Here is a 20,507-nt window from a genome sequence, read left to right as displayed (position 1 = left end):
CAGAGCAGTGCTTCAGCATTGGTCTGTACAGCAGAAATGCTGATCTCCTATGAATGCCAGTGCTGAGCCGGTGTTCACAGGAACTATGTCATGGCAGAGACAGGTATTATAAGCTGACCCCTAACTGTCTTGACATCCCATTGATACCTCGTGATCACTTCCTGAGGCTGCCAAATGACATACTCCCTGCCAGTGCATGTTAAATTTACCTAGTTAACAGGCGAGGGTGGATCTCCAACCCACCAGTGCCTGCTAGCTGATCTGATTAGCTGATATGTGCAGCCCACAATAAAAGGGGCACAAAAGACTTCTGTATTACAGGGGTTAAAGGGGTTAAAGGGGTTTTCCCACGAACAAAGTTAATTTCAAAATTCATTTTAATCAAAAGATCTTGGAATAATAATGCGCTTTAAAATTGGCCACAATAAAAATATTATTCCTGTGCTGAGAATCTTATATCTGTGCCCCTAATATGTACTGTGTAATGGCCGTGTCTCACCGTATAGGGGACATGTTCTGATCATACCACAGCTCCTGGGCTGGGAGGCAAGAAAAAGAGTATGCAGACATTACGGCATGGTATCATAGTGGATTCTTTTTAGGAGGTAAAACGAAGGGAATTTTGTTCACTTACCGTAAATTCCTTTTCTTCTAGCTCCTATTGGGAGACCCAGACAATTGGGTGTATAGCTTCTGCCTCTGGAGGTCACACAAAGTATTACACTTTAAAAAGTGTAACCCCTCCCCTCTGCCTATACACCCTCCCGTGCATCACGGGCTCCTCAGTTTTGGTGCAAAAGCAGGAAGGAGGAAACTTATAAATTGGTCTAAGGTAAATTCAATCCGAAGGATGTTCGGAGAACTGAAAACCATGAACCAAAAGAACCATTCAACATGAACAACATGTGTACACAAAAGAACAAACAGCCCGAAGGGAACAGGGGCGGGTGCTGGGTCTCCCAATAGGAGCTAGAAGAAAAGGAATTTACGGTAAGTAAACAAAATTCCCTTCTTCTTTGTCGCTCCATTGGGAGACCCAGACAATTGGGACGTCCAAAAGCAGTCCCTGGGTGGGTAAAAGAATACCTCGATAAAAAAAAAAAGAGCAGAAAACGACCCCCTCTTACAGGTGGGCAACCGCCGCCTGAAGGACTCGCCTACCTAGACTGGCGTCTGCATAGGTATGCACCTGATAGTGTTTCGTGAAAGTGTGCAGACTAGACCAGGTAGCTGCCTGACACACCTGCTGAGCCGTAGCCCGGTGCCGCAATGCCCAGGACGCACCCACGGCTCTGGTAGAATGGGCTTTCAGCCCCAAAGGAAGCGGAAGCCCCGAAGAACGGTAGGCTTCAAGAATCGGTTCCTTGATCCACCGAGCCAAGGTTGACTTGGAAGCCTGCGAACCCTTACGCTGGCCAGCGACAAGGACAAAGAGCGCATCTGAACGACGCAGGGGCGCCGTGCGAGACACGTAGTGTCGGAGTGCTCTCACTAGATCTAAGGAGTGCAAATCCTTTTCACATTGGTGAATTGGATTAGGGCAAAATGAAGGTAAGGAGATATCCTGATTGAGATGAAAAGGAGATACCACCTTAGGGAGAAATTCCGGGACAGGACGCAGAACCACCTTATCCTGGTGAAAAACCAGGAAGGGGGCTTTGCATGACAGCGCTGCAAGCTCAGACACTCTCCGGAGCGATGTAACTGCCACTAGAAAGGCCACCTTCTGCGAAAGACGTGATAAAGAGACATCCCGCATCGGCTCGAAAGGTGGTTTCTGAAGAGCCATTAGCACCCTGTTAAGGTCCCAGGGTTCCAGCGGACGCTTGTAAGGTGGGACTATGTGGCAAACTCCCTGCAGGAACGTGCGGACCTGCGGAAGCCTGGCTAGACGCTTTTGAAAAAATACGGATAGCGCCGATACTTGTCCCTTGAGAGAGCCGAGAGACAATCCCTTGTCCATTCCGGATTGAAGGAATGAAAGAAAAGTGGGTAAGGCAAAAGGCCAGGGAGTAAAACCCTTATCAGAGCACCAGGATAAGAAGATCCTCCAAGACCTGTGATAGATCTTGGCGGACGTTGGTTTCCTGGCCTGTCTCATGGTGGCAATGACATCCTGAGATAACCCTGAGGACGCTAGGAGCCAGGACTCAATGGCCACACAGTCAGGTTGAGGGCCACAGAATTCAGATGGAAAAACGGCCCTTGTGACAGCAAGTCTGGGCAGTCTGGGAGCGCCCACGGTTGACCCACCGTGAGATGCCACAGATCCGGGTACCATGACCGCCTCGGCCAATCTGGGGCGACGAGAATGGCGCGACGACATTCAGACCTGATTTTGCGCAGCACTCTGGGCAGCATCGCCAGAGGAGGAAATACATAAGGCAGTCGAAACTGCGACCAATCCTGAACTAATGCGTCCGCCGCCAGAGCTCTGTGATCTTGAGACCGGGCCATGAATGCCGGGACTTTGTTGTTGTGCCGTGACGCCATGAGATCAACGTCCGGCGTTCCCCAGCGGCGACAGATCTCTCGAAACACGTCTGGGTGAAGAGACCATTCCCCCGCGTCCATGCCCTGACGACTGAGAAAATCTGCTTCCCAGTTTTCTACGCCCGGGATGTGAACTGCGGAGATGGTGGAAGCTGTGGCTTCCACCCACTGCAGAATCCGTCGGACTTCCTGGAAGGCTTGACGACTGCGAGTGCCGCCTTGGTGGTTGATGTATGCGACGGCAGTGGCGTTGTCCGACTGGATCCGGATCTGCCTGCCCTCCAGCCACCGATGAAAGGCCAATAGGGCTAGATACACTGCCCTTATCTCCAGAATATTGATCTGAAGGGATGACTATCGGAGTCCAGGTTCCCTGAGCCCTGTGGTGGAGAAAAACCGCCCCCCACCCTGACAGGCTTGCGTCCGTGGTGACCACAGCCCAGGTTGGGGGTAGGAAGGATTTTCCCTGCGACAGAGAGTTGGGAAGGAGCCACCACTGAAGAGACGTCTTGGTTGCAAGGGAAAGAGAGACGTTCCTGTCGAGGGAAGTCGACCTCCTGTCCCATTTGCGGAGAATGTCCCACTGGAGTGGCCGCAGATGGAATTGCGCGAACGGCACTGCCTCCATCGCTGCCACCATCTTCCCCAGGAAGTGCATAAGGCGCCTCAAGGGGTGTGACTGACCCCGAAGAAGAGATTGTACCCCTGCCTGCAGGGAAAGCTGTTTGTCCAGCGGTAGCATGACTACCGCTGACTGAGTATGAAACTCCATCCCAAGGTACGTCAGTGATTGGGTCGGTGTCAACTTGGATTTTGGGAAGTTGATGATCCACCCGAACTGCTTTAGAGTCGCCAGAGCGACGGAAAGACTGTTTTGACACGCCATCTGAGAGGGTGCCCTGACCAGAAGATCGTCTAAGTAGGGAATCACCGAGTGGCCCTGAGAGTGTAGGACCGCCACAACAGATGCCATGACCTTGGTGAACACCCGTGGGGCTGTCGCCAGGCCGAAAGGCAATGCCACGAACTGAAGGTGTTCGTCCCCGATGGCGAAACGCAAAAAGCGTTGATGTTCGGATGCGATCGGCACATGGAGATAAGCATCCTTGATGTCGATCGATGCTAGGAAGTCTCCTTGTGACATCGAAGCGATGACCGAGCGGAGAGATTCCATCCGAAACAGTCTGGTGCTCACATGTCTGTTGAGCAGTTTGAGGTCCAGAACGGGACGGAACGAGCCGTCCTTCTTTGGCACCACAAACAAGTTGGAGTAAAAGCCGCGACCATGTTCCTGGGGGGGGAACAGGGATCACAACTCCTTCTGTCTTCAGAGCGTTCACCGCCTGAAAAAGTGCATCGGCTCGCTCGGGGGGCGGAGAGGTTCTGAAGAAACGAGTCGGGGGACGAGAGCTGAACTCTATCCTGTAACCGTGAGACAGAATGTCTCTCACCCATCGGTCTTGAACATGTGGCCACCAGGCGTCGCAAAAGCGGGAGAGCCTGCCACCGACCGAGGATGCGGTTCGGGGATGCCGAGAGTCATGAAGAGGCCACCTTGGAGGCATTGCCTCCGGCGGGTTTTTGGGGGCGTGACTTCGCCCGCTACACATAGGAGTTCCTCTGGCCTTTCTCCGGCCTGCTGGACGAAGAGGATTGAGGCTTGGCGGAGGGACGAAAGGACCGAAACCTCGATTGTATTTTCCGTTGCTGAGGTCTCTTCGGTTTGGACTGGGGTAAGGAGGAGTCCTTTCCCTTGGATTCCTTAATAATCTCATCCAATCGTTCGCCAAACAAGCGGTCGCCAGAAAACGGCAAACCGGTTAAGAACCTCTTGGAAGCAGAGTCTGCCTTCCATTCGCGCAGCCACATGGCCCTGCGGACTGCCATAGAGTTAGCGGATGCCACCGCTGTACGGCTAGCAGAGTCTAGAACTGCGTTCATGGCGTAGGAAGAAAAAGCTGACGCCTGAGAAGTCAAAGACGCAACCTGCGGAGCAGAATTACGTGTGACCGCATTAATCTCAGCCAGACAAGCTGAGATAGCTTGGAGTGCCCACACGGCTGCAAAAGCCGGGGCAAAAGACGCGCCCGTGGCTTCATAGATGGATTTCACCAGGAGCTCTATCTGCCTGTCAGTGGCATCCTTTAGCGATGAGCCATCTGCAACCGATACCACAGATCTAGCCGCCAATCTAGAGACTGGGGGATCCACCTTGGGACATTGAGCCCAACCCTTAACTACGTCAGAGGGGAAGGGGTAACGTGTGTCAGTAAGGCGCTTAGTAAAGCGCTTGTCCGGAACCGCTCTGGGCTTCTGGACAGCATCTCTGAAGTTAGAGTGTGTCCTCCAGATTCCCTGCCTTAGGTCTCCCAGTGTTGCAGAGCTCTTTCCTTGAAATCCTCCACCGGCAGAATGCCAAAAAAAAATGGCTGCCGGAGCTCTCTGGGGAGGAGTGGGGCCGTGGGCGGCGCTAGAAAAATGCGGGAATCTGGAGTCCCCACAGTGATCAGTGAGGGGGGAGGAAACATACAGGATGCTCCGGCCCTCACATCCGACGTCAGGTCGGCAGTCCTGCCCTTACCCCTGACAGACAGGCCCGGGGGCGGGAGTTTTGCTACTAGGCCGCAATTGAAGCCGGGGACTAAATTTAAGAGCGCGGCCGACAAGCAGGCGCGGTCGGCGCGGAAGTCCGCCGGCCGTCACAAATAAGCAGCTGCTGCAGCGTCCGGGATGAAGGCGCTCCATGCACATCCCCCATGGGGACACAGAGTACCTTAGTGATGCAGGGCCCGGTCCCTGAAGATAAATAGACTCCTGTCCGACAGATTCCCACAGGGGCTGCGGAGGGAGCACGGTCCCAGTGAATGGATGACCGCTCAGGATCCCACTTCTCCCAGAGCCGCTAAGGGATGGTGAAGGAGACGGCATGAGGCTCCGGCCTTTGTACCCGCAATGGGTAGCTCAACCTTAACAGCACCGCCGACGTAGTGGGGTGAGAAGGGAACATGCCGGGGGCCCTGTGGGGGCCCACTTTTCTTCCAACCGATTAACTAAAATGAGAATGCATGAGTGGATGTGTGCCTCCTTCCACACAAAGCATAAAACTGAGGAGCCCGTGATGCACGGGAGGGTGTATAGGCAGAGGGGAGGGGTTACACTTTTTAAAGTGTAATACTTTGTGTGGCCTCCAGAGGCAGAAGCTATACACCCAATTGTCTGGGTCTCCCAATGGAGCGACAAAGAAATACTCTGTTTAAAAATAAAATGTTTTTGCTCAAAGAAAGTATAATTTGTAATCCTGTTCTGTCATGTCTTTATACTATTTTGCTTCCTCCCCCTGCCCAGTATGATCACACCATGTCCCTGTACGGTCAGACACGGCCATTACACAGTACATAGCAGGGACACATATATAAGACTATCTCAGTACAAAAAAAAATTTTAAACACATAAAATTGTGGAACTTATTTATCCAAGAGCTATTGATTAAATTGAACTTTGTTCATGGGGACACTCCTTTAAGTACATATTATCAGAGCTAAAATAATTTCTGTAATATGGTTTCATTAAAAATTTTGCACCATTTGACTTCAATGGACTGTGTGGTACAATCAATTTTTGGATGCAGAATGAGTTAACTGAATCTGTCAGTGAGTTTCTATCTTGTCTTTTTATGATCTCTCAGCTGATTTATGACCAAGGACCACATCAAAGTTAAATATACAGGCAATAAAAAGGCCAGAAGAAGTAAAATGGTGAAAAATTTTGAATGAAACCCAATTGCAAATATATAAAAACATATTTTAAATATAAAAAGGGAAAAAAAAAAATCTGCCTACATGTGGATAACCCCTTTAAAAGCAAATCCAAAAAACAAATTTGGAGAAAAAAAAAAAAAGTAGAAAAAAAAAATATGGGCTCCGTTTTATAATCCGGTGGTGTTTTATGAGGGAGAGGGGGCAGCAGCGGAGCGGGGGTCACAGGAGGCAGGGGCGGTACTGGAGTACTGCAATCCTGCCAGTGGTACAGAGGGAGGCCTAGATACTCAGTACAGGCGCTGCTCTGTGTGGGGCTGGTGACACGGGTCTGCTCTGCACGGGAGGCAGGATTTCAAATAATGGTGGCCGGAGCTGACAACTTCATCTGCGCACGCGCTGACTCTAGGCGCCACTATTTATAGCCCTGACCAAAGACATCTTCAGAATGACCACCCACTGCACAGAGAAGCTCCGCACAGAACAGAGCAGAGCAGCCCCATACATTACAGAGCCATGTCAGCAGCCCCGCACAGAGCCGCGCTGCCCAATGCACAAAACAGCACCGCACAGACCAGCGTGGGCAGCACACCGCATAGCATTACCCCCGCCTCCTGGGACCCCTTTTCACCACCCCCTGGTAAACTACATTCAGATTTTAAGACGCATCCCTCATTTTCCTCCCAAATTTTTGGGAAGAAAAGAGCGTCTTATAATCCGAAAAAAAACGGTATAACAGAAATCTGCTTCTGTCTCCGTCTGGATTGATCTTTCACCCTCAATTCATGAGTAAAATTTGTAAAATCTGTATTAAGGCAAAACAGATTTTTCAATTACTGAGATAAAAAAGAGAATTTTGTTTACTTACTGTAAATTCTTTTTCTTATAGTTCCGTATTGGGAGACCCAGACATTGGGTGTATAGCTTCTGCCTCCGGAGGACACACAAAGTACTACACTAAAAAGTGTAGCTCCTCCCTCTGAGCATATACACCCCCTGGATAACCAGATCTAGCCAGTTTAGTGCAAAAGCTGAAGGAGAATAGCCACCCACAAGTAAAGACAGAGCAAGAACCAAAACAACCGGAGCCTCTGTCTACGACAAGAGCTGGTGATAACACGCGGAACAAGAAACTGCCAACAGGCAACAGGGAGGGTGCTGGGTCTCCCAATACGGAACTATAAGAAAAAGAATTTACGGTAAGTAAACAAAATTCTCTTTTTCTTTATCGTTCCTATGGGAGACCCAGACATTGGGACGTCTCAAAGCAGTCCATGGGTGGGAATAAACAGAAAAACTGAGAAGTAGGCAGAGCCTAACTTCACAAATGGGCGACAGCCGCCTGAAGGATGCGTCTGCCCAAGCTCGCATCTGCCGAAGCATGAGCATGCACTTGGTAGTGCTTTGAAAAAGGTATGCAGGCTAGTCCAAGTGGCAGCCTGACAGACTTGCTGAGCCGTAGCCTGGTGCCTGAAAGCCCAAGAGGCACCGACAGCTCTGGTCGAGTGTGCCTTGATCCCCAGCGGGGGAGGCACCTGAGAACACTGGTAGGCATCGGAAATGATCGACCTAATCCAACGGGCTAAGGTCGGCTTAGAGGCAGAGAGGCCCTTACGCCGACCTGTGGTTAGCACAAAAAGAGAGGTGCACCGCCTAAGAGCAGTGGTGCGAGACACATAGACCCGGAGCGCCCGCACCAGATCCAGAGTATGCAACGCTTTTTCAAAGCGATGAACAGGAGCCGGACAAAAGGAAGGCAGGGTAATGTCCTGGTTAAGGTGGAAAGGAGAAACCACCTTAGGGAGAAAGTCCGGAGTCGGATTGAGAACCACCTTGTCTTGATGAAAAACCAAAAAAGGTGACTCCGAAGAGAGCGCAGCCAAATTAGAGACTCTCCTGAGAGAAGTTATGGCCACTAGAAAGACCACTTTCTGTGAAAGACGAAACAAAGAAACCTCCCTAAGAGGCTCAAAGGGGGGTTTCTGCAAGGCCGTGAGGACCAAATTGAGGTCCCAGGGATCCAAGGGCCGCCGGTAAGGCGGAATGATGTGAGACGCGCCCTGCATGAAGGTGCGGACCTGAGCCAGCCGGGCGATACGCCGCTGGAACAGCACTGACAGAGCCGAGACTTGTCCCTTGAGAGAATTGAGGGACAGTCCTAGCTGCAGACCGGACTGTAGAAAGGACAGAAGGGTCGGCAAGGAAAAAGGCCAAGGAGCATGGCCGGAAGAGCGACACCAGGACAGGAAAATTTTCCAAGTCCTGTGATAGATTTTGGCCGAGGAAGACTTCCGGGCCCGAGTCATAGTGGAAATGACTTCAGGAGGAATACCAGAAGCCGTCAAGATCCAGGACTCAAGAGCCACGCCGTCAATCTGAGAGCCGCAGAATTCTGGCGGAAAAATGGACCTTGTGAGAGAAGGTCTGGACGGTCCGGAAGATGCCACGGCACCTCTACGGACAGATGGAGCAGGTCTGGGTACCAAGCTCGCCTGGGCCAGTCCGGAGCAATGAGGATGACCCGACGGCCCTCCATTCTGATCTTGCGCAGGACTCTGGGGAAGAGAGCTAGAGGGGGAAACACGTAGGACAGACGAAACTGGGACCAGTCTTGAACCAGAGCGTCCGCTGCGAAGGCCTGAGGATCGTGGGAGCGAGCCACGTAAATCGGAACCTTGTTGTTGTGACGGGATGCCATTAGGTCCACGTCCGGAGTGCCCCACTTGCGGCAGATTGACTGAAACACTGCCGGATGCAGGGACCACTCGCCACTGTCCACGGTTTGACGGCTGAGATAATCTGCCTCCCAGTTTTCCACGCCTGGGATGTGGACTGCGGATATGGTGGACTTGGAGTCCTCCGTCCATTGAAGGATACGTTGTACCTCCAACATTGTCAGGCGGCTGCGTGTCCCGCCTTGGTGATTGATGTAGGCAACTGCTGTCGCGTTGTCTGACTGGACTCGGATGTGCTTGCCCGCCAATAGGTGGTGAAAAGCTAGGAGAGCCAGGAGCACGGCTCTGGTTTCCAGCACATTGATCGAGAGGGCTGACTCGGACGGAGTCAAAGTGCCCTGTGCTCGGTGGTGGAGACATACCGCTCCCCAGCCGGATAGACTGGCATCCGTGGTGAGGACCACCCAGGACGGAGCCAGGAAGGAGCGTCCCTGAGACAGAGAGAGGGGCCGAAGCCACCACTGAAGAGAGCTCCTGGTCTGTGGCGACAGAGTCACTAACCTGTGCAAGGAGGAAGGCTGCTTGTCCCAACAGCGGAGAATGTCCAGCTGCAGAGGACGCAGATGGAACTGGGCAAAGGGAACAGCCTCCATTGACGCCATCATCTGACCCAGCACCTGCATCAGGTGCCTGATGGAATAACGGCGGGGCCTCAGCAGAGAGCGCACTGCCAGTTGGAGGGACTGCTGTTTGATCAAGGGCAACTTCACAAGTGCCGGCAGAGTCTCGAACTGCATCCCTAGGTACGTGAGCCTCTGGGTCGGAGTCAGAGTGGATTTGGGCAGATTAGCCCAATTCGGGTGGCTGGTCAGAGTAGCGAGAGTGAGCGAGACACTCCGCTGACAGTCTGCGCTGGATGAAGCCTTGACTAGAAGGTCGTCCAGGTAAGGAATCACTGCCAACCCCATGACCTTGGTGAGTACCCGAGGGGCCGTGGCTAACCCGAAGGGGAGAGCCACGAATTGGAAATGTTCCTCTCCGATTGCAAAACGTAGCCAACGCTGGTGAGAAACTGCAATTGGCACATGCAGATAGGCATCTCTGATGTCGATGGATGCCAGGAAATCCCCTTGGGTCATTGAGGCAATGACTGACCGCAGAGATTCCATGCGAAAATGCCGCACCTGAACATGCTTGTTGAGAAGCTTGAGATCCAGGATGGGCCGGAAGGAACCGTCCTTTTTGGGGACTAGGAAGAGATTTGAGTAGAAACCTCTGAACCGTTCCCGGGCGGGAACCGGTACAATTACTCCGTTGGCCTGCAAGGATGCCACGGCCTGAGAGAAGGCGGCGGCCTTGGAACAGGGGGGAGTTGACAGAAAAAATCTGTTTGGCGGGCTGGAAGAGAATTCTATCCTGTAGCCGTGGGAGATGACATCCCGCACCCACTGATCGGAGACGTGTTGAAGCCACGCGTCGCCAAAGTGGGAGAGCCTGCCACCGACTAAGGACGTTGCTGGCGCGGACAGATAGTCAAGAGGAGGCTGCCTTAGTGGCAGCAGCTCCTGCGGTCTTCTGTGGACGCACCTTTGTGCGCCAGTTGGATTTTTGGTCCTTGGCTGAGTTAGTGGACGAGGCCGAGGGCTTAGAGGACGACCAGTTGGAGGAACGAAAGCTCGACTGGTTCCTACCCTGGACAGGTTTCCTGGTTTTGGTTTGTGGCATGGAAGTACTCTTCCCGCCAGTAGCTTCCTTAATAATTTCATCCAGTTGTTCACCGAATAGTCTGGACCCAGCAAAAGGGAGCCCAGCAAGGTACTTCTTTGAAGAAGCATCTGCCTTCCACTCTCGAAGCCACAATCCTGCGGATAGCGAGGGAATTAGCCGAAGCCACCGCAGTGCGGTGAGAAGCCTCCAGCATGGCAGACATGGCATAAGATGAAAAAGCGGAAGCTTGGGAAGTTAAGGCAACCATTTCGGGCATAGATTCCCTGGCGAGGGAATGCATCTCCTCTAGAGAAGCAGAGATGGCTTTGAGAGCCCACACTGCTGCAAAAGATGGGGAGAACGAGGCCCCTGCCGCCTCATATACAGATTTGGCCAGAAGGTCAACCTGGCGGTCAGTGGAATCCTTAAGAGAGGTGCCATCAGCCACTGATACAACGGTCCGGGCTGAGAGTCTAGACACCGGGGGGGTCTACCTTTGGTGAATGAGCCCACTCCTTGACCACCTCAGGTGGAAAGGGAAAACTGTCATCAGAACCACGCTTTGGGAAGCGTTTGTCAGGACAGGCCCTAGGCTGGGTCACAGCGGCCTGAAAACTGGAGTGATTAAAGAACACACTCTTTGTCCTCTTAGGCAAGGTAAACTGGTGCTTTTCTGCCAGAGAGGGTTGCTCCTCTGATACTGGCGGATTGAGGTCCAGTACAGAATTAATGGACGCAATCAAATCACTAACATCTGAGTCACTTTCGGACAGATCAATGGGGCACATGGAGGTAGCCTCCGAGCCCCCAGTAAAGCCATCCTCCTCGTCCCGCGAGTCAGCTTCTGAAACAGAGCCACGGGACGAGGAAGGGGAGGGAGCCCTACGTCTCCTCTTAGGAGGACGGGGTCTGGGACCAGATGAAGAATCCTCTGTGAGCTCCGCTGAGAGAGCCCTAGCAGCAGAGGCACCCTGTGAAGGGGGCTGATGCATGTTCAGCAAAGTCCGGGACAGCTGTCCCATGGAGTCGGCAAAAGACTGGGAGATTGACCTAGAGAAGGATTCTACCCAAGCCGGGGGTTCAGCCACAGGAGCCGGAGCAGCCGGAGAGACCACTGTGGGTGCGATTCCAGGCTGCGGCATTGTCAGGTTAGAGCAGGCATCACAATGTGGATATGTGCTCGGTTCAGGCAGCACGAGCTTACATGCAGTGCATACTGAATATAGCTTTGGAGCCTTGCTCCTCGTGTGAGACATGCTGCTGAAGTGGGGGCTCTGCCAGAGTGACCCCCAGAGAGTATATACAGAGGCCCACAACCAGAGGTTGTGGCTTACCAGACCGCTGGAGCGGTTTGTGTGCCCTCCAGATCCTGAAGCCCGGACCCCCAAGCACTTCAGCAGGGATGCTGCAGCCAGTGCTGATCGCAGAGAAAAGGCTGATAAAATGGCGCCGGAGCGAGGAGAGGGGGCGGGACCAACCCTGAGAGCGGGATCTGGAGGGCCAAAGAGACTTACAGGGGAGGAGACATGTACCCAGTGAGGAGTGTTTCTCCCCTGTGCAGAACGGCCGCTGGGCGGAGGCGCACTGTCCCTCTGCATGAATGACATGCGAGGGCAGTGAAACCGAAAGTAGGCCTCCGGCGAAGCCGGGGCCTAAATTTGAGCGGTGCGGCCGGCGCGCAGGCACCATCGGCGCGGTTCTCAGGCGACAGCCAGAGAACCGGCCGGAAATGTCAGAAAACTCACTCAGCACACTCTCCCAACATAATAAAGTACAGGGACCCCCAGAATATAAACGTCTCAGGTACTTAGCTTGCTGAGACGCAGTGTTCCAAGTCCCTGGGGATGAGTGCTCCGTCCAGCAGGATCCTGAAGGGCTGCGGATGGAGACCGGTCTCCTGCAAAGCATGGAGAACCGTGCTGGCTCCCACTTCAAGCCAGAGCCCGAGGGATAGTGAAGGAGCGCGGCATGTAAGGCTCCAGCCTTGGAATCAACCTTAACAGCCCCGCCGACACAGTGGGGTGAGAAGGGACATGCCGGGGGTCCAGACTTGGACCCGCTTTTCTTCAAGCTCTTTCCAAAAATGAAAAATCAGATGAGAATGCATGTGTGGATGTATGCCTCCTGAACACAAAGCAATGAACTGGCTAGATCAGGTTCTCCAGGGGGTGTATAGGCTCAGAGGGAGGAGCTACACTTTTTAGTGTAGTACTTTGTGTGTCCTCCGGAGGCAGAAGCTATACACCCAATGTCTGGGTCTCCCATAGGAACGGTAAAGAAATGGCAGTTGGTACTTTAAAAATTCTATGGAGAGGGAAAGAGGATGAGATAGGAGGCAGAGGTGGGAGCCTGGGGGGGGCCGACGGCGGGAGCCTGGAGGGGGGGCCGACGGCGGGAGCCTGGAGGGGGGGCCGACGGCGGGAGCCTGGAGGGGGGGCCGACGGCGGGAGCCTGGAGGGGGGGGCCGACGGCGGGAGCCTGGAGGGGGGGCCGACGGCGGGAGCCTGGAGGGGGGGCCGACGGCGGGAGCCTGGAGGGGGGGCCGACGGCGGGAGCCTGGAGGGGGGGCCGACGGCGGGAGCCTCGAGAGGGGGCCGACGGCGGGAGCCTCGAGAGGGGGCCGACGGCGGGAGCCTCGAGGGGGGGCCGACGGCGGGAGCCTGAGGCAGACACGGACATTCTAAGGCAGACACGGACATTCTTCAGAAAACACAGTTACAGTTCTTCTTGAGCACCAACTGTCATCTCCTATGTCAGTAACTGAAAAGTGTAAATTCTCAGATGACAGATTTTACACAAGAACGGAGAATAAAAAATAAGTCCAGGAGGAGAAAAGAATACTTTTCTAAGAAGATACAATACTAGGTTTCTTCTTTTCCTGTGTACCATTTATTTATGAATTCATTTATGGGTTTTGTTTTTTAAACAACCATTACTCTTTAAATTTTCTCGTCAGTGGTACTGTAGGATAACTGAATATTTGATGCTAGAATTGTTGTAGATTAGAGCGGATCACTAAGGATTTCTTACAGTGAAATATTCCGTCACCAGTATATTTTCAGGGAACCCTTTTAACAGAAATGATGGATCAGACAGCAGACATACATTATTTACATACAAGACAGAAATATGCGTTAAACTAAACTGCAAGACGACGTAGAAATCGGCCGACCTTGAGAAGCTCCACCAGTCTGCACAACGCTTTCACAGATGTCTTGGTCATAGGCTTCTGCATAGACATATACAAGTTCATGGTGGTCTTGATGATGTTACTAAGGCCACAAGCATAAAGAAATCCCTTAAAAGCAAAAGCAAACAAATGATAGGTGGATGTAAGGCGTTACCGTCCTTCTTGATGATGACAGTAAGACATTGAGGGTACGTTTCAGCAAATACATAGAAATGTTTTGAAGTACTCAAGAAACAAATACCTGCACAAATATATTACATCTGTTGGTTAGATCATCGGCAAATTTTTCTGTTTTTTGCTCTTTAGACAATATGGACTCCATTTTCATCATCCAGGAACTCACAAGAACATAGTATGACTGGACGTCTCTTAAGGGAAACAGATGATTCCATATTATAATTCAGAAGCAAGGCAAGCAAGCTGAAAGAGTTTCTCCTCTTAAAAGGAAAATCCAGTTTCAGTACAGTGTTCTCAAAAGTGTGAACATAAAATAAGATCATCAAAAACTCATCACTCCTGGGTCCAGCGATGGATTCCTGGCCCTGCTGCAGACCTGGTGTAGTGACTACTACGTCATGTCAACGGAACAGGTCACCGCTCTAGCTAGCCACTGACCCGGGGGTTCAAGTACCTGACAAGCTTGTTATTTTATGGACTTTGCAGGGACCAGTTTACAGAAAGTGGATATCCCCCTTAATCCAAAATGTTCTGTTCATTCGAGGCCCTGAGAAGCATGTAGGAGAAATGGCTCATGAACATCTCCTAGGCATACTGTAGTGTTGGAATTAAAGGGAACCAGTCACATGGAAAAATGCTATTAACCTGCACATATGGGGTTAATCTGCAGGTTATTATCATTCTGAAACTGCCCAGCACCTGTACATTAACACTAGAAGTTCCAGAGAGGGGTCATTTAACATTTCTACCATTGGTACCCTATGGAGCTCGAAATTCCTGGGACTTCTAGTGTTAAACCCCGCTGCTGGGAGGAAAAGAACTTTAATCCTTCCTAGCAGCGTTTCTATTTCAGTCATGGAGGCGGCACCAGCGTTGGTTCAGTCACCGCTCTGAGTATGGAGAGCAGCTGCCGTAACCGCCCCCTGCACTGACTGACAGCTTCCTCTAGTCCTGAATGGCTGTCAGTCAGTGCGGGGTGTGGTTACAGCTGCTGCTCTCCATACAAAGAGCGATGCCTGAACTCACGCTGGTGCCGCCTCCATGACTGAAAGCTGAACGCGGGCCGGGAGGAATTAAGTTAATTTCCTCATGGCAGTGGGGTTTATTGTGCAGTCTCCCGGCAGGTTCAATATATAAACCAAACTGAGCTTTCACTCTCTGGGTCCAGTGCTTCCTCTCCACTGGTGGTCCAGTCTATTGTTCATTGGCTGTAGAGTTGATGTCTTGTCTATATTGCTTGCGACTGTACCGCTGCAGCCAATCACTGAGCTCAGCTTCTCATGGTGTCTACATAGGCAGGGGCACTGAGCCCAGTGAGTGGCAGTAGTCACGAGTGCTTTAGACAAGACATCAAAACTCCAGCTGATCACAGACCGGAACATTGATGGAGAGAAAGTGCTGAACCCAGGGGGAGTAAAAGCTAAGTTTGCAATCTGATATAACCCTGAGCTTATGGAGGAGTAAATGTTAAAACAAGAACACCCCTTTAATGTGATTGACAGAAGCAGCAAACTTATCTTTGGGGCATTTGGTATTGTAGTCTAATCCTGTTCAAAAGCATAAACCATGGACAAGAGTAGCAATACACCGTATAAACAATTTAAAGGGGCTGTACAAAGTCTTAAACTTATCTCCTATCAATAGGATAGGAGGCATCCTACCAATAGAGAACTGGGGGTCTGAAGAGCCCTGTGTGAATGGAGTGGTGGTCAAACAAACGCACTTTAACTCCATTCATTCTTAACTCCTTCACCCTTGGACAATTTTCCGTTTTGTTTTTTTAGCCCCCCTTCTTCCGAGAGCCATAACGTTATGTTTTTGTCAATCTTGCCATGAGGGCTTGTTTTTTTTCAAGACAAGGTGTACTTTTACATGAAACCATGAGTTTTACCATAAAGTGTATTTGAAAATGGCAAAAAAATTCCAAGTGCGGAAACATTGCAAATAAAAATTGTTTTTGGGTTATTTTATTCAGTGTTCACTATATGGTAAAACTGATGTGTCACTGTGATGCCTCAGGTCGGTACAAGTTTGTAGACACCAAACATGTATAGGTTTACTTTTATCTAAGGGGGTTAAAAAAAAAATTCAAAAGTTTGAAAGAAAAAAAAATGGCGCACTTTTTGCGCCATTTTCTAAAACCCATAGCATTCTCATTTTTTCGGGATCTAGGGCTCAGTGACTGCTTATTTTTTTGTCTTTCTAGGTGACGTTATTAACAGTATTATTTTTGTGTAGATGCTACATTTTGATCGCCTGTTATTGCATTTTACAATTTGCGGCGACCAAAAAATTTAATTTTGGCATTTGGAATATTTTTTGCTGCTACGACGTTTACCGATCACATTAATTGATTCTATATTTTGATAGATTGGGCATTTCTGAATGCGGCGATACCAAATAGGTGTATATTTTTATTTTTTTTAACCTTTTCATTTTTAATGGGGTGAATGGGGGGGTGATTTCAACTTTTAGCCTTTTATTTTTCTTTAACTAGTCCCCCTAAGGGGCTATAAGGATCAGCAGTCTGATCGCTTGTGCATTTCTGTAGATCACAGCTGCACAACACACGGCGCTCTCCCAGCAGTAAGGGGAAGTGAGTCATGATAGCTACAGGAGTCATCATATGACCCTGTGCTACCATGGCAACCATCGGCTCCATGTGATTATGTCACGTGCTTTCCGATGGCGGCGGGTGAGTGAACGCTGATGAGTCGCGGGACACTGCGGGGACTTCTCTGTAGGGACCCTTCTGGCCACAGGTATGTCAGGTTCACTTTCATAGGAGTCGTGACGCCACTCTCGGTTTTGCGGTCAGGGTGATAGGGGACCGCCACTGCAGTTTAACGAGCGTCTGGGCTGATGGTGTCTGCAGTTGGATGGTGTGGCCTCCCGAGAGTGAGGCTGGCCCCAGGTGCTCGGGTGTGTGTGTGTGGGACAACAGGTCACAGAAGAACTCAGTCTCAGTCCAGAAATGTCTTTCAACTTGTTTACTCACGTTCAGCTGGTTTTGTGAGGTAACCCGGGCAATACTGAGATAGACCAGAGAGAACCAGGTATTCTTCAGGCTGGTATAGGGGTGACTGCTGACTCGCCTTCCTAGCACTTCTTGTTTTGGACAACCCCTGACCTAAACTACCATGGGATTCATCCAGGGAAGTCGCATTTGCCTTTTCTCCCCTTTCTGGCCCGTTTGCTGGCAGCGTGGACCAAGGTGGATAGCTTCAGGCTCAATCCTCCTTATCGGCCCCCTCGTTGCTGCTGATGCTCGGACTCTGTGTTGGTTGGTGTGGAACCTCTAGTCCCACCACCTGCAGGATTTAGCAGACCACTAAATGGATATCTGGCTCTAGGGACCTGTTCGTGCTTTGCGTGCTTCATTACCAGGAGTCCCCGTACTCAACTGCCTGTCCTTTCTTTTCTGCAGGAGTCTTTCAGGCTGACTGTGTGGCAATGTACTCCCCCGCCAGCAGCCACTACACGTGCAGGGTCTGACTAGTGTGTTCGCTCTCCTCCGTCTGCACTTCAGACTCTGCTACCTCCAGCTCCTCTTTCTGACTGACTGCCACTGCAACTCCTCGTTTCCAGCTTCTCTACCTCACCACTAGCTGAGATGTGGAGGGCACGTCCCCTCCTGGGTCTGCCCAGGGGTCCCCTCTAATGTGTGTGTAAGACCTGGTTAAAGTGTGTCTGTGTGTACACACCCTACTCAGCCTTTGGGATTACCTGTTTGCACTCACCCAGCATGGGTGCAGTACTCAGTGGTGCCTGAGCAGGTCAGGGGCGCCACACTTACCGCGGCCGGCATGTACAATGCGCTGTCACATTTTGACAGCGCAATCTAAGGGGTTAACAGGCATGGGTGGATCGCAGGTTCACTCCAGCCTGCGAGGAACACGTCAGCTGTTCAAATCAGCTGACGTGTGGTGATCTCTGCCGGTAGCAGCCTGCTGTGAGTACCTTGACACGATCCATGACGTACCCAGTATGTCATGTGTCATGAAGAGGTTAATGGCAGTGCCAAAGACTGGTCAAGTGCAGCATGTGGCTATCTCTGGTGGTCCCACAAGGAATTAAAGCGGAGGTAGGCTACCACTCAATTCACAGAGGGCTCTTCCGAGCCCAGTCCTCAGGATCGATGGGGGTCCAAGCGGTCAGACCCCCAGTGATCAGGAAGTTATCTCCTATCCTTGATACAACCCCTTTAAGGCTCATGCTGCATCTACATTGTAGGCTCCACAGCAGATTCCAGCACATCTAATGAAAACCATTGCACAGGGCAAAACATCATATTCTTAATATCTGCATATACTAACGAGGCAAACCTACTTGGTTAGAGACTGAGCCTTGGTTTGAAGGTAACTGTCTCTCTGACTCTTAATGGAAAGTAAACTCTTCCGGTCAATTAATTTGGCTGCAGCCGGAACCTTTTGGATTAGAAAATTGTCGGCATACCAAATTACATTAGCTGTTAATGTGATTGCTGGTACCTAGAAGAAAGAATATAATCATATAGAAGCAGCAGGTAGTGGTGTAATGACATCTATATAAATTTCAATTCTCTTCTATAGTGTCGTTTGGTCTAATAATTCCTACTAATTTATTAGGATTTCTATGTATTACAAGAACACGTAATAATGTTTGAGTGACAAGTCCTCATTAATGTGCAGTAGTCACAAGTAATTTATACGTGCCCAGGGGTCAATGGAAAAAAGTGCCCCCCAAATAGGTATTATGCAGTAATATAGTGTATACCTTCTTACACACTTCTAGGAGAGATTTATAAAATTTCTTATCCACTGTCCGAAAGATGTGGAAGTGAAGGACAAACAGTCCACATAGTGCCACGTATCTCTCCCGCTGATCGATTTCAGAGGATTCTCCTAGAGACCAGAGAGTACATATCAGTCAATGCCTACACAAGAAGCTGACAGACTATATTGAAGGGAATCTGTCAGCTGTTTTTTGCTATTTAATAAGAGAAGCAGGATGTAGGTGCAAAGAGACCTCCATTCCAAAGATGTGTCACTTATTAGGCTACTTGATGTAGTTTCAATACAATCAGTGTTTTATCAGCAGGAGATTATCACTGCTTGACTAGGTCTTGTGTGCAGAGCAGTCAGGCTATAAGTATAACTCCGCCCCAGCTCTGATTTACAGCTGATAATATACAGTATACACAGGAAGCTGACAATCAGTGGTGTGGACGGGGTAATACACAGCTTAGCATTCTGAAGAAGCACAGTAAGTGAAGTATTGCTGGAATAAGGGTCTCTGGCCCTCTATCATGCTGCTCTCAGGATCCCTTTAATATTACAAAACAGACGTACCAAGTTTTACTTCTACATTAGAAAATATTGTGCGGATATTATGTGAGAACTCTTCTGCAAACGTTCCATTCTTTGAGACCGACACTCCGCCATTGGTAGAGTCAAACTGCTGCTCAACACAGCCCTGAAAAATAGCAAAAGGAAAGATAGCAACTGCCCAGTGAATACAATAAAGAGAATTTTGTTTACTTACCGTAAATTCTTTTTCTTATAGTTCCGTATTGGGAGACCCAGACATTGGGTGTATAGCTTCTGCCTCCGGAGGACACACAAAGTACTACACTAAAAAGTGTAGCTCCTCTCTCTGAGCCTATACACCAACTGGAGAACCAGATCTAGCCAGTTTAGTGCAAAAGCTGAAGGAGAATAGCCACCCACAAGTAAAAACAGAGCAAGAACCGGAACAACCGGAGACTCTGTCCACGACAACAGCCGGTGATAACACGCGGAACAAGAAACTGCCAACAGGCAACAGGGAGGGTGCTGGGTCTCCCAATACGGAACTATAAGAAAAAGAATTTACGGTAAGTAAACAAAATTCTCTTTTTCTTTATCGTTCCTATGGGAGACCCAGACATTGGGACGTCTCAAAGCAGTCCATGGGTGGGAATAAACAGAAAAACTGAGAAGTAGGCAGAGCCTAACTTCACAAATGGGCGACAGCCGCCTGAAGGATGCGTCTGCCCAAGCTCGCATCTGCCGAAGCATGAGCATGCACTTGGTAGTGCTTTGAAAAGGTATGCAGGCTAGTCCAAGTGGCAGCCTGACAGACTTGCTGAGCCGTAGCCTGGTGCCTGAAAGCCCAAGAGGCACCGACAGCTCTGGTCGAGTGTGCCTTGATCCCCGGCGGGGGAGGCACCTGAGAACACTGGTAGGCATCGGAAATGGTCGACCTAATCCAACGGGCTAAGGTCGGCTTAGAAGCAGAGAGGCCCTTACGCCGACCTGTGGTTAGCACAAAAAGAGAGGTGCACCGCCTAAGAGCAGCGGTGCGAGACACATAGATCCGGAGCGCCCGCACCAGATCCAGAGTATGCAACGCTTTTTCAAAGCGATGAACAGGAGCCGGACAAAAGGAAGGCAGGGTAATGTCCTGGTTAAGGTGGAAAGGAGAAACCACCTTAGGGAGAAAGTCCGGAGTCGGACGGAGAACCACCTTGTCTTGATGAAAAACCAAAAA

At 50.6% G+C, this 20,507-nt stretch overlaps 1 protein-coding gene across 1 annotated transcript in view; it reads right to left on the bottom strand.

The window, feature by feature from the left end:
- The window catches only part of WASHC4 (WASH complex subunit 4), a 160,339-nt gene that overhangs the window by 85,699 nt on the left and 54,133 nt on the right, over window positions 1–20,507 (bottom strand). The window contains exons 11-15 of the mRNA XM_075344739.1: window positions 19,328–19,451; window positions 18,753–18,880; window positions 18,327–18,487; window positions 14,062–14,188; window positions 13,803–13,928 (exon numbers count right to left, since the gene is read on the bottom strand). Coding sequence (XP_075200854.1) covers window positions 13,803–13,928; window positions 14,062–14,188; window positions 18,327–18,487; window positions 18,753–18,880; window positions 19,328–19,451 — 666 coding nt within the window. The remainder of the gene's footprint in view (window positions 1–13,802; window positions 13,929–14,061; window positions 14,189–18,326; window positions 18,488–18,752; window positions 18,881–19,327; window positions 19,452–20,507) is intronic.

Source organism: Anomaloglossus baeobatrachus, chromosome 4, assembly GCF_048569485.1.
Source record: "Anomaloglossus baeobatrachus isolate aAnoBae1 chromosome 4, aAnoBae1.hap1, whole genome shotgun sequence".
In the NCBI taxonomy this organism is placed as follows: domain Eukaryota; kingdom Metazoa; phylum Chordata; class Amphibia; order Anura; family Aromobatidae; genus Anomaloglossus; species Anomaloglossus baeobatrachus.
Note: the sequence above shows the minus strand (reverse complement) of the source record. Positions and strands in the feature narration are given on the sequence as shown.